Source organism: Cimex lectularius, unplaced genomic scaffold (genome assembly GCF_000648675.2).
Source record: "Cimex lectularius strain Harlan isolate CLEC.00 unplaced genomic scaffold, Clec_2.1 scaffold6, whole genome shotgun sequence".
In the NCBI taxonomy this organism is placed as follows: domain Eukaryota; kingdom Metazoa; phylum Arthropoda; class Insecta; order Hemiptera; family Cimicidae; genus Cimex; species Cimex lectularius.
Window position 1 is genome coordinate 2,844,738 of NW_019392677.1, and position 14,006 is coordinate 2,858,743.

At 34.0% G+C, this 14,006-nt stretch overlaps 2 protein-coding genes across 2 annotated transcripts; both read left to right on the top strand.

The window, feature by feature from the left end:
- Positions 1 to 1,752: 1,752 nt before the first annotated feature.
- LOC106673858 (leucine-rich repeat and WD repeat-containing protein 1-like) lies at positions 1,753 to 6,483 on the top strand. The gene is made up of 6 exons (XM_014406206.2): positions 1,753 to 1,998; positions 4,007 to 4,137; positions 4,196 to 4,404; positions 5,589 to 5,799; positions 5,860 to 6,116; positions 6,196 to 6,483. The coding sequence occupies exons 1-6, from the start codon at positions 1,915 to 1,917 to the stop codon at positions 6,453 to 6,455; spliced, it is 1,152 nt and encodes a 383-aa protein (XP_014261692.1). The 5' UTR covers positions 1,753 to 1,914; the 3' UTR covers positions 6,456 to 6,483.
- A 2,586-nt stretch (positions 6,484 to 9,069) lies between these two features.
- Positions 9,070 to 12,697, top strand: LOC106673857 (cytosol aminopeptidase-like). The gene is made up of 4 exons (XM_014406205.1): positions 9,070 to 9,367; positions 10,868 to 11,216; positions 11,279 to 11,523; positions 11,700 to 12,697. The coding sequence occupies exons 1-4, from the start codon at positions 9,260 to 9,262 to the stop codon at positions 12,606 to 12,608; spliced, it is 1,611 nt and encodes a 536-aa protein (XP_014261691.1). The 5' UTR covers positions 9,070 to 9,259; the 3' UTR covers positions 12,609 to 12,697.
- Positions 12,698 to 14,006: the final 1,309 nt, after the last annotated feature.

Genomic DNA, 14,006 nt, shown 5'->3' on the forward strand with positions numbered 1-14,006 from the left:
GAGCCGAAGGGTGCCTTGCGTTTTTCTCGTCAAGATGATTGAAAGTGGCGGAACTGGCCTTCATGCAGACGGGCTGTACTCCAAAAAATTTCACACTCGGGTGAACCACAAATTGTTTACTCGTGTTGCACAAAATATAGTCCGTCAAGGAGCAGGCCACTTCATTTTGATGAAGAACTAAACATTTCGTTGTTCTCGAAAATCCGCACTCCTCCAATGACCGCAAGGGGTTTTTTCATGGCATACAATTTTAGACCACATCTGTCATCTTGTCCGAGTGTTCGGGACACTAGCTTTGAGGCTCATGTTCCTTTCAGAAACGTTTGATTTGGTATACAGAAGAAAATATTCTCCCATACATCTTGTGGACTGATGAATCCAAGTTCACTACAAATTCTCAATCGGTGGGCACAGGAAAAATCCCGAATCGAGTATCCATGTTTGTTGTTCTGTCTTAGATATAAAATGATGAAGAGACTATTTGACAATAGATCTAGATTGACATTACGTAACAAAAACCTATACACTACACAATCGCTCCAATTTGGATTTGAACTTTGCCAAGCGTTCCAATCTTAAAACCCTCCAATCCAAAATGTATACATACCCGATAGTTGCTCCTTTCTACGTTACCAATCATACTATCCTCTACGATCTCAACATATCCTATGTCCTCTGGTCCTCTCCGGCTAAAATTCACTCTAAACTATCCTATCAGAAACCCATTAATTCGCACACTTTCTAGCTCAACCCTAAAACCATGTGTAACTGAAATGTACATAATGCTTTGTTAGCATCCCTTTTAGTTTATCGACGAGTCCTTTATGCCATATCTTGTCAAAAACCTATTTGACATCAAGGAAAATAGAAAAGTTTTTCTTCGATTGACTTTTCTATTATGTCTTACCTCGGTTAATTTGGGTTATTGTTGAATGCCTTGTTCGAAATCAAAATTAATGATTAGGGATGATTTTCTATTTTCTTCAATGGGTTTTATTCGTTTTAGTAATAAATTTTCGCAAAGCTGTTAATGATTTGACAATGTTCGGCGGTTGCCCAGGTTTTTGTATCATGATTTCTGCGATTTTCCAGATGCTAGAAAAATATTTTAGTCTGATTGCAGCATTAAATATGTGTTTGTTTACTATGCCTCTTTTTTTGCAATGTTTTTACATTTCTCCAGTCATATGCTGGAGTCTTTTTGAAAGGTGAATTTTTAATTTAGTGTGCTATTTCTTTAGGTGTAACTAGCTTTATATTTTCTTCTTGTGTAGTGGTGTTCCATCAAGTAAGCTGTCACTGATATTTTCATTTTGTTTGAAAATTTTCCCGCGTTTATGATACCTTATTTTAAATGCACTTTTTTACTTCCTTTTTTAAAATATTTCTCACTTCTATTTAATGTATGTCATACTTCACAAGAATTCTTCATTTTTTCACTAACAAATCTTTTTTTCTCTCTTCTTTCTGCACAAAATCCGTGAGTTCGATTACAACTAACCGGCAGTAGAGTGTTGAGTGTAGATTGTAGAGTGTCAGCGTATCATTTTCCCGCGTTTGCGATACCGTATTTTAAATGAAAACATGCACTTTTTACTTCACTCTTAAAATCTTTTACGCTTATATATAAAAGTTTGTCCATACTCACAAGAATTCTTCGCCAATAAAACTCTTTTTAAAGTTATGTTTCTCTTCTTTCTGCACAAAATAAGTCACGAATCCATGAGTTTGATAACAGCCAGCAGGCGGTGCCTGTAGAGCGTTGAGTGTAGACTGTAGAGTAGAGCGTCAGAGGATCATTTTCCCGCGTTTGTGATACCCGTATCACTATTGAAAACAGAAAACATTAACAGACGATTCATTAGTGCAGACTGCAGGCTGAAATTTGGATCTTAATTTACATAAATTTCTTTTATGATGACAATTGGACATTTCGAACCCGCCTACTTTCTTAGATGTCATTCAAAAAACAAAGACAGCGCAGATGTTCAGACTCAGGTTCGTTAAATAAAACTATCCACAACCTCTTTTACGATGTAAATATCTATGAAATACATAATATTAAAAATAAAATAAAGAAATTATCGCTTATACTCAAACAAGAGCCGCCTTTAAACAAAACTGAGATAATTTTAGATGTGGTTCAGGGATGTGGTTTATTCTGCCTGGTTTAATGTGGTTTTAACAAGAATTAACTACTGATCGATAAATATATCTTTACTAAAATTAAAATACGCCTAATGCTTTTTTTCGTATTTTAAAATAGTGCATATATTTATTTATCTTAATGGTGCAAACTGGCTTTAAGCACCTTTACATATACATATCTTAAAAATAAATTTACTTTTGTAAACCTATTAAAATAATAATAATATAATAATAATAATCCTACCATAGTTTAGTCGTGGTTTGCAGATATGGCGCTCCGATAAATATATTTCCTGTTTAATCGGTGTCTTGAAAAGGACGCAAGGATCTTTTAAGACAGCACCTAGCACAAAGGCCATATCGATCATCCCTGTGCAAACTGTTGTTAACAAAACATATTGTTTCACAAGAAAGGAGACAACTCGCTTCCGCCTACGATGTGGCATTCAATACCGTAGATTTTCAGAGCCTTTAAACAGGTTTCTTCCCACTTGGCTCCTACAGGGCTGAGTTGGCATACTGCCCAACCAGCATCGTGGTCAAAGCTTCTCACATTGGCAGTTCTATCGAAACCCCAAGTGAAGGCGCATCTCTAGTAGGTACTTCTGACTGGCAGGTCGACCTCGGTTGTTTTATTTAAGTTGCATACTACCACCACCTAGGGAGTAAACTCTCAAGACTACCCTCCAGGAGTCTCATCACATACCACTACAAATCCATACCCAATATCAAGGTATAGGCCTGGAACCTGCTCTTCCCTTTACTAACATGCTGCCGTCCACGAAGTGTGACTGATCGCACACCCAACAGTTAAAGATATGGTACAGGGGGATGAGTAAAAAGATTAGCAATAATAATAAAACCTAGGGATAAAAGAAGTTGCCACAAGGCCTTCTTCACCGCAACCTGAGTAGATCTATTGTGCTCCTCTAATTTTATAAATCACTAGCAAGCTTCAGTTATTAATCAACCTCCATAGTCTGGTAGTCTCCTCTTCTTCCTGGCAGTATCTGCACAGTGCTTCTTCTGTCTGTAGTAATATCTGGCCCATGTGTCTTTTTGTGCGGCAGTGCCCTGTCAGGAGTCCTACCAGAATCCTTGTTCATTGCAGTTACCCTCCAGTAATTATTTTATAAGTCTTGCAGAAGGCCCTTCTATTTCTTTGCGTGATTTATGCTTGAGGGTATTATTCCATCAGAAACTTTTTTGTGACAAGATGCTAGACCACAGTAGGGTTCAGGGCCTGGAGAATTCATATATTGGTTTCTTTTTTGTCCAATATGTCCACTTTCTCATTGTCTCGATGTCCTGAATTTCCAGGGACCCATGCCAGAGTCAGATCATTGGTGTCACTGACTTCTGCCAGGGCATCCGTACAATTCCATTCATTTTCAGATGGGAAAACAGTAGCGTATTTACCTAAGTTTAAAATCTGTTCTTTCTTCCCAACTCCAACTATTGTTATGCCAGTAGGACATAATAAAATATACAAAACAATGGAAATAATATATTCTTTAATTTTAATTATTTATAATTAAATGATGAAACCACATTAAGCAAGAAAAACAGAAAGAGAAAGAAGATAAAAGGAATGAGGAAGAGTGGTACCACCGCAAGGCTTTAACAATCTTGAAGGGTGCTTATGTACTGATCTATTGTTCCATCTATAATTTTCAATTTCCCTACATTTAATTATTTACTAATTTCCGTAGAAGATGTTCTGCTTTGTGATTAAATATGTTTAGTTAAAATGAAGTTAAAGTGTCTCTAAGTGATCCATCCATAACCATCACTCTGATGGTGGCCATTTAAATAGTTTGACGCTAACGATATTTATTTATGATTAAAAAAATTGTAGGTGTGGCACTGTTCGTTTGAGCCTTCAGTTGACTCCATCTCTTCTCGAGTCGCAACCTGTGGCGGCAACAGTGTCTGTGTGATCGACTGCAATTCTGGATCTGTTCTATCAAAATTCTATACCAAGACAGAGTAATAGAATTATTATTTCAAGTACTTCACTGTTTTAACTTTTTATTTTTTGTTATAGAAATATACTATTTGCGCTAGCATGGGGCACAATCTGCATCAACAGGAGGCCTTCGAATGTGATAATGTGTGGAGGAGCTAAGGCAACAATTTACACACTTGACCCAACATCAAACAAATGCCTGCTTGTACACTCATTTGTACAAAATAGAAATAAAATATCTTTGAATTCACTCGTGTTTCACCCAAGGGAAAAAAGTATTTTTTTCTGTAAGTCAATAAAAGATGAAAGCGTAGAATTTTTAATTTAAACTGACTGAAGAATCCAAAAAAATAAAAACATTCAATTTTGATATTATTTTAATGAAAATGCTCGTTTGTAACAAACAAAAAAAATTAAGTTTTTAGCAATTAAAGGTTAATTTTACATAGTGATAACTGACTGAGAAATTAAGTACGTGCTTTCAGCTCATTACTATGGACAAGTTTTCTGTAAGAGCACTATCTGTCAGTATTTACAAAACCAAGGAAATCATACTTAAATTTTATGCAATAAGTTTACAAACTTAAAAGTTCATATTCTAAAAAATGATTATTCGGAAATCTTGAGATGTGGTCTGGTGTGATATACAGAAAAACATTTTCTTTATCGTGCCAACGTTTCAATCTTTACTGAGATCAACTTCAGGGCCTGGGATTTACAAATATTGTTTAACTTTAACAAATACATGTAGGATGTGGAAAAAAGTGAATTTATACAATGCAAAAAAATATTTTTTATATTCAATCAAAGTATTTCTACTCACTCAAAGTGTTTGTTTTCTGCGTAATTGTGCTATTCTTGTATGTCGTGTTGAGAGTGCCAGTCACACCAGACTGCATCTCACGATTTCCGAATAATCATAGACTAATGGTCACTAATCACCACACATTCTAAATAATCTTGTATTTTGTCTGTTTAAGGGTACAATTTAAAAATAATAATAATAAACTCATAGGATTTTTAATGGTTCGGTCCATTGATCCATTCTGTCCATGGTTCTGTCAATTTACAGTGGGATTAATATTTTTCAGATACAGGGTTTATGGAAAAAGTTGTGAAAGATTGATATAACATGAAAAGTAAAACATCTCAAACACAATGATTTTACTGATTTATACAAGCTCAACTCTGCACACACATGTACAAAGTTGAGCATATCACTCACAGTAAACTGAAAACTCCAGCTTTTTTGTAATTTACAATAAATTGCCAACAGCCCCTAGTGCAATCGGTTCTTAAAACCAAACCGAATAGAATTGGGAATCAGACATTGGACAAGAGGGACTTTCAAGTTGTCATAACCTCTTAACTAATGATGTTTGTTCGCAGGACACCCTTTATAATCCTGTTTTTATCAAATCTGATCAAAGAGGGTCCTGCTATAAATTATTATAAAAATTTATTTTTATAGGTGCATTGAGTGATGGTGAAATTAAATGCTGTGAAGTGCTTGAAGATGAAAATAGACAATTTTTTCTAACGGTATATAACGAGTTGTCAACCAGTAGTGAAATTTTTGACCTCTCTTTTTGTATAGAAACACAGTCTCTCTTTGCTTCATTTGATCAGGGTCTCCACCTTTTTCATTTTAAAGATGGGATTTCTTTTAAATGCAAGAACAGGTTTGTTTGAGTGTCTTTAAAATTAAATTGATCCTCCCTATTCATAGATTTTTTTTCCAGGCCTGAGCACAAAATTCTCAATTTGCCCAAAAACCCCAACAGTGTTCACTCTCAAACTGACACTAAACTTGTTGATTCCGTTGAATCATTAAATGATGGTTTTTTTGCATGCAAATGTGCCCTTCATGGTAAAATTTACATTTGCGATACAAAACCGATTATAAAAACTAATTCAAACATAGTGGACATCACTCCTGTTAAAATTTTAAACTGGAGCCTTACAGATAATTACTTCATGTACATGGGTGTTAGTCCTGGTAAATGTTTCAATCATTTGTATTATCTACCATATAACATAATAAACAGTACATCTAATTCAATATTCAAAATTTCCAGATAAAACAATCCTAGGCTGTGGCGACGACAAGGGTGCTCTGTGGCTGTATGATTTATGCAACGAAACATCTATTAAAGATGCTGATATTATTATTCCCTGGCCTAGCCTCATAGACCACTATAACGATAAGAAAAGAAAACTTGCTCTTCAAACGTACGATATTGTAGTTGACAAAATTGCAATTTCATTTGATAAAAAATATATTGTTGCTGTCACAAACAATAATTTTGTATGTATTTGGAAAAATACAGAACTATAGCATTTATAATAAACGTTTTTATCTCAATCAAGACCTTACATAAAAAGACTAATTAATTGAAAGAAGTAACGGTCAGTTGACCACTAAAACATAAATGGATTAATATTTAATAAGTAAAAGAAGTATCACTTCACTAACAGCTCCCCGTGGCCACTTCATAAATCACTGAGAATCAAATCCTGATTACACGACATTTGAAAATGGCAAAAATAGGGAAAATTTGAACAGTTGTAGGTTGAGATGGAGAGTTGGGGTCCGAGAGGATCGAAGTCATGATAGCGCAAGTGGTAGAGCAGTGGCATATTTAACCGAAGGTCATGGGTTCGAATCCCACTCATGATACTGACTTTTTCATCTCAACCAAGACCTTATATAAAAAGAATAATTAATTGAAAGAAGTAACTTGGTTAATTGACCACTAAAACATAAATGGATTAATATTTATAATAAAAGTAAAACTTAAAAATTCCCTCTAGAATTCTCCTTAAAATACATGAATGTACAACATACAATTGCATACTTTATAAGAGAGGCCTAATTTTGTCTGATTTTATTCATGTTTGGTATAGTTTGTGAATTATACAACCTACTTTTTTATATAAAAGATAATTTTCTCAATTTCAGTACAAAAGCACATCAAAGTGAACATTGTATCATAATTGTTTTCTCACTGTGCTGTAACAAATTTACAAAATTTAGCATTGAGTGAATGAATTAATGCTACTAAAATGAAAATATTGTATGTAATTTCATGAACTATTTGATAAAGTAAAAATTTTATGGTTTTATTAACAATGTTTTTTTTTTTTTTTTGGACTTACAAATAGTTTACATTGCATACATAATCTGCCAATAATGAAATTATAATAAATAATATTAATAAAAATTTGAGATAAAGGAATGTACATACTAAAATAATATAGAAGTGAAAATTTATTTTTGGGGACTGCGGTAGCCAAGTGAAGTGCTTGAAAGATTCTCATCTTGTAGACCTCGTGGATTCAATTCATCGCCTCTGGCCTTTTTTTCACGTTACCCTCCCCCCAATACACATACACATAATAATCGTCTCCTTGGTTAATCCATCATAAGGCCATTAAAAAAAATATATTTTTGAAGTTTTTGATAAAACAATAGTACAGGAATCTTCTATAAATCACAGCCATACCTTGAAAGTTTTACGTTTTTTACTTGATTTTTATTTATTTATTTCATTTTATTTTTGTATTTATTTTATTTATTTATTTATTTTTTTTAGGTTGGGGGTTGAATAAGGATTTTAAAAATCCTTTCCTCCTTAGGAGTGACTTATACAGATCTATAGGAATCCCCTATAAATTGTAGATATACCTTGAAAATTTTACCTTTTTTACTTTATTTTTATTTTAATTAATTTATTTTTTTGTTTTACCTTACCAAAGTGGAAGTACCATAATGGGGTAATGCTACACATTCACTAAACCGATGTCTCTGGTTCCTCCTGAAGAGTCAGCATTTTCCGTTGCCCATCTTCTTTAGGTGATAGTTAAGAGGGCAGTGGCCAGCATACAGAACCATTTGAGAGCCTTCTAAATCTCTTAGCCTCTTTCGTTTTTCTTTCTTTACCCATTTTTCCACTTTTGACTTTAGCATACTCTCTGATGCCCCTAGTTGTTCTGATCCCATGGGTGAGAGGGCTGCTCCTTCTTTTGGCTATTTGGTCAGCCAATCCATTTCCTTCTGTGCATTCATGTCCAGGGCCTACTTTAAGGTAATGTTTTGTTTTCTTAGAGCCGTTAGGCAATTTAGGCGCTCCCAGACAAGTTTGGAGTTGAAAGCATATGCGTAGTGTCTTCACAGTTGCCTGGCTGTTTTACAGTATGTAGATCTGTGCACCTTTCATAATTTTCTTTATTAATTCCTGTACACAGAGTTGTATTCCTATAGTACAGTTCTGGTATTCGGACCATGGGAGTGTTATTACAAAGAACTGTCATAAAAAAGAAACCATTTGTTAACATTTGTATAAACTGTACATATGATGGTTACTTAGAATATAGAATTCTAGACATTTGTGTTTGCATCCCTTTTTTTATTGATTTATAGCACACTTCTTAGATCCTGACTCATCTATAAATTTTATTACTTTTGACAGTTGTTTAGGTCTCATAACATCCTTTAAATCTACAGGCGGACAGTATAAGTTTCACGTTGTATCAACATTTTGATGTTTCCTTAATATTATTTTTCCTGAAATTACAGTTTTTCCAACATCATCAATTGCTATATTAATTCCATCCGCAAGCTTAGCAATGTCTAGTTATAAAACATTGTCCTGCTGTTATGAAAATTTGTTGAAACTGTCACCGTAAGCAGGATGATTCAATTCAAAAATGATATGTACATAAGTAATAAACTCTTCCAGCCAACTCACTACATAATATTACAATTTCTGTCGATTAAATCATATGTAATAATTAAACAAATAAATATTTATTATAATGTATTTGTTAAAATGGTTAAACAAACTGGGAAAAGGAAAGCTTATTCAGCTGGATTACACCTTTTATCAACTTTGAATACATTTTGATTATTTTGTTTTTATTGGTACATTTTATTAATATGGCACTGAAATTAATTCAAAACATTTAATATGAGCTACAAACACATGATTCAATTGATATCCTTTTAAAAATAAGTCACCCACTACTGTGGAACTTTACACCAAAATTTGCACATACAAAATTTAAATGTTGTGACATTTTTTATTTAAAATATTTAAAAAAAATTTAAAAATATAAAGGGAAATCAACAAATCTAGCAACATGGCAATTCAATTTCTCAGGCCCAGAAATTTTGTTAGATTATTCCAGCAAAGACGTTCGCTTAACTGCTTAGGAGACTCAACAGAGTTAACAGGGGTTGTGCTAGGTGTAAGTATATCTGTATTTCAATTTTTAAAGTTTTATGATTTTTTTTAAGTCTCGTTTTAAACGTATGTACACATATATCAATAATGTTTTCTTAAATATACAAGTTGTATTTTAGATTGTATAAGGATTAATATTTAAAGAATAGACGTACAAGTCTTTTTAACCTTCAGAATTGGTCATCAGTTCAGATTTATATGAAATAAAAATTGTCAAATATGGCATATAACATGTACTAAAAAAAACCCTCAAATATGCTAAATTATATGCTGCTTTTGGTTTTTGTTTCTCTTTCCACAATTTGAGACAAACAAAAACAACTATTTGACTTCACTCCACATCATCAAATACTTCAAAGATGTACCAACTGCATCAAAAAACCTTTAAATAAGCCATATAATTTGCACTAAAAATATTTAAATATGCAAGAATGTCAGAGACATCACCCGACTATTGCTTAACTTTTTTGTTTCATATAGATTTTTTTTGGTCTAGTTCAACCTATTCATTTTGAAAGGAAGTAGAACAAAAAAAAATTCATTCATTGCACAAAAAATCATATAATTTAAAATATTTTACAGTATTAAGGTTAAGTTCATGAGCTGACTTAAAATTGGCAGTTATATACCTTTCAATGTCAGTTTCTGTAAAACTCAGTGTATATCGCCCAAAAAATACTTGTATCTCGAAAAAAAATTTACAATGTCAACAGAGGTGATGGGGGCATACATGTAGGAACTTAAAATAATTGGATCAGCAATTTTCTGTACAACTTAATTGATTCCATTTAAAATTTCATTAATCTACCCAAATTCAATCATCTTTTTTTTTTGTCAAGAATGTTTGTTAATTTGTTTTGTAATGTATTATTAGGGATTTTCCCTTTGCTTTGAAAGGAAAACTCCAGCCTTCTAGTTCCCACTTTTGAATTTGTTTTTAGGTTTTCTAAGCAGGAAATACGAATGAGGACTTACTATTTTAGTGTTTAAAATGAGGCCGCTATTTCTTTCCACAACCCAACTACTTCAGAAAAATTAATTTTTTTGGAGAGGCAAAATCTACACACAAAATTTTTGTAAATGGGAGCTTCAAATAAGATGCAGATTATTTCTAGAGAATTTTTGTCTTTCTTTCTGTAAAATTAACTGAAATCCAAATAAAATTTTAGGTTTTTCTCCTTTTCACGTTCTTAGTTGTTTAGTTTATTTTTATTTATCTACATAATCAAAAATGCTTCAAATTTTTGATATTCTTCAAAGATGCTGAATAAAATTTGAACCTGTACCATGGAGATATGATTCATATCTGATCACCATGACTGTAACGGTTCACAATAAGAATATGGATTTGCAGATCCGAGCTCAACTCATAAATATTAAAAATGCTTCAGAAATCAGTTTTAAAGGAGATTCACTGGGATATAAAATTATGAATCATTAATAAACTTTTTTAAATATGTAATAAGTTAAATGCACCATCACTTGAGATTATTTCTTCCTTTAGACTTATCGTGAAAAAGAGGATATGCTGGGACAACAAAGGACATATACCCCTACGACTAGGAGGTTCGATGACGCATTAGAAGGAAGACTTACTGAACTGATTCAAATATCCGGTGGTTTGCCTCACATGGGTGAAGTGAGGATATTTTATGGCCTGAATAACAAATTTGCCGCAACAGCAGTCACAGGGCTAGGACCAGAGTGCAATGGATATAATGAAATGGAAGAGGTCGATGAAGGTAAAGAGAGCATTCGAATGGCAGCCGGCTTTGGTGTGCAGGCGCTGCAAGCTCAAAGAATGAGAACACTATTCGTTGATTCTATGACCCATGCAGAATCAGCAGCAGAAGGTAAAACAATAAGTTATTTTTTAATATAAATAGAAAGGGTTATTATTTTAATACTGGATCAGGTGCTGCAATGGGTATCTGGCTCTATCAGGAACTGAAAAACAGTGGTGAACAAAAACTCATTCCAAGGGTCGAACTGTTCGACGATTGTGATTATACTGGTTGGCAGATTGGGCTCCAAAAAGCTGCTGCACAAAACTTAGCTAGGCAGCTTGCAGAAACCCCTGGAAATTTGTTAACACCAATCGCTTTCGCTCTGGCGGCAGTGGAAGTTCTATGCAGAGCAGGAGTCAGCGTTGAAGTCAAGGTTATTTTATAATCGATTTATACCATATGAAGTACAATTAGCAATAAGATCAAAAATCAAATTTGCGATCAGACTAGTTCAAATTACAGCTTTGACAAAGTAAAATCCTACATAGAAACTTATCTATATTTGTTAGTCCCATTTTAGTGAGTATATACTATTTTTATATTGTTTAGGTGAGGAATTGGTCAAAAATAATGAAGATGGAAGCCTTCCTAATGTCTGCAAGGGGATCATGTGAACCTCCAATATTTCTTGAGACAAGTTACTACGGGTGTGAACCAGATGTAGCCCCGGTAGTATTAGTCGGGAAAGGCATCACTTTCGACAGTGGTGGCCTCTGTTTAAAAACGTGCCCTGATATGAAGCACATGAGAGGAGAAATGTCAGGAGCTGCAGTTGTAGTGGCCGTCTGTCGAGCAGCTGCTGCGCTTCAGCTGCCTATAAATATAAGAGGTCTTATACCCTTGTATGAAAATCTACCGGGTAATTGTGCCTTGAAACCTGGAGATATCATAAGATCGATGAACGGGAAGACAATCGTAGTAGAGCATACAGATTTTGACGGAAGACTTGCACTAGCCGATGCTCTCAGCTACTCAGGGAATTATAATCCCAGATTTATACTTGATGTTGGTTCATTGAGCAATGAAGTCGTTCAACTGCTTGGGACAGGTGCAACTGCAGTGTTCTCAAACAATGACCAGCTGTTTGAAAACATGAGAATAGCAGGAATACACACAGGAGATCGAATATGGCGTTTGCCCTTGTGGGACCACTACACCGAGAAAGTTACAGCAATCCCATTTGGAGATGTTTTTGACAAGTACAGAATGACAGGCAACACCCCAGCAACAGCAGCTTTTCTGAACCAGTTTACTCCAAGAGTCGATTGGATCCACTTGGACACATACGGTGTGACAAGAACAAGTGGTGAAAGTTGGTCGTATTTGAGAGAAGGCATGAGCGGAAGGCCAACGAGAACACTCATAGAATTCTTGGCTCAGTTGGCATGCGAGGTCAGTGAGCATTCTTTAGGGAATCAAGAACCAGTTAAAGGAACAGCATGTGTGGGTATAGAATAACGCCCCACCACATGAGTTTCAATGTTTGTCCCTTGTTTGCAATTGACACTGCCTTATCTGTCTCTACAATACACATATAAAATTTAAAAGAATGGGTTTTTATTAATAATTAAGAATATTATGTTAAATGTAGTACATGGAAAACATACTTTTTAAGGATTAATCATAATTTATGCACCATCCAATATAAACCAATGAACAAATTATAATTTAGAACGTTTACATTTTGATTTCACCTCCATGACTAAGTTCAATGTTGTCTGTGATTATCACAGAAAAACAACTGTTTGTTAATATTGAAAATTCAACAGTAAAATTTTTTTGAAAATTTCTGTTATAATTTAGTCTTAGTGTTGACCCGTTACGACTGCTTCCAATTGTATAATTTAAAACAAAATGACTTGTGCATTTAATTTGAATTAAATGCAATTGTTGTAAGTCCATATTCAAAGGAAAAAAATATTTTAAATTATACTGCTCCACAAAAAAAGTGATATAAAACTGAAATGTTATTTTTTAATTTGACATATTTTTTGTTTTATTACTTTAAAAATGATTTAATGTCTAATTTTTTTGTTATTATTGACATTATTAATGATTTAATAATTTGTTTTTGTCACCGATTGTGAGGCAAAGCCACTTAATGGGAATTATATATACAATAATTTGATTTAAAATCTCCACAATGTAAATCGTCAAATGCCCATTATCATCGAGCAAGTTCCCTATGACATTGGACTCATTTAAGCTGGAAAAAAGCGTTATGCTGCAATTGTTTTTGATTTGCCAAATACAATGGTTGTTAAGCATTCAGCAGTTCCAGCAGACTGCAATGATCGGAGACGAGGATAAGGATGCCTAAGAGCCAGAGGACCAGCTGATTGCACACTCTGAGACATCGCTTTTCCACTGCTTATGAAACATTTCGCAGACTTTAAACTGTACCTAACCCTAATCCTTAAGCAACTGTGCGGAACATGTCCATTAGCGCTGACATAAATGATCTACACCTAAAAGGTCAGCAACGAGTCCAGGCTTACCAGAGACCATCACCACTTGAGTTTGAAAGGTTCACTGACAACGGACAGAAACTGTAATGAAGGAATGTTATGTTTTCAGACAAGTCCCAGTTTTCTCTCTATACACCAGTTGGGCATCTTCAAGTTTATTGAGTAACTGTAGAGCTCTGCATTGCCGGAAGAGGTTCGGTTATGGTGTGGAGTAGCATTTATTTTGAGGCAAAAATAGATTTACGCATTTTTAATAGGTCGTAATGAAGAAATCTTGAGGAATATGTGGTGTCATTTGCTTCTGTTAATGGTGAGCAATTTTTGTTTATGCAATATATTGCAAAACCAACTGTCACTGTGTTATGCAGTATCTGCGCAATGTCAATAT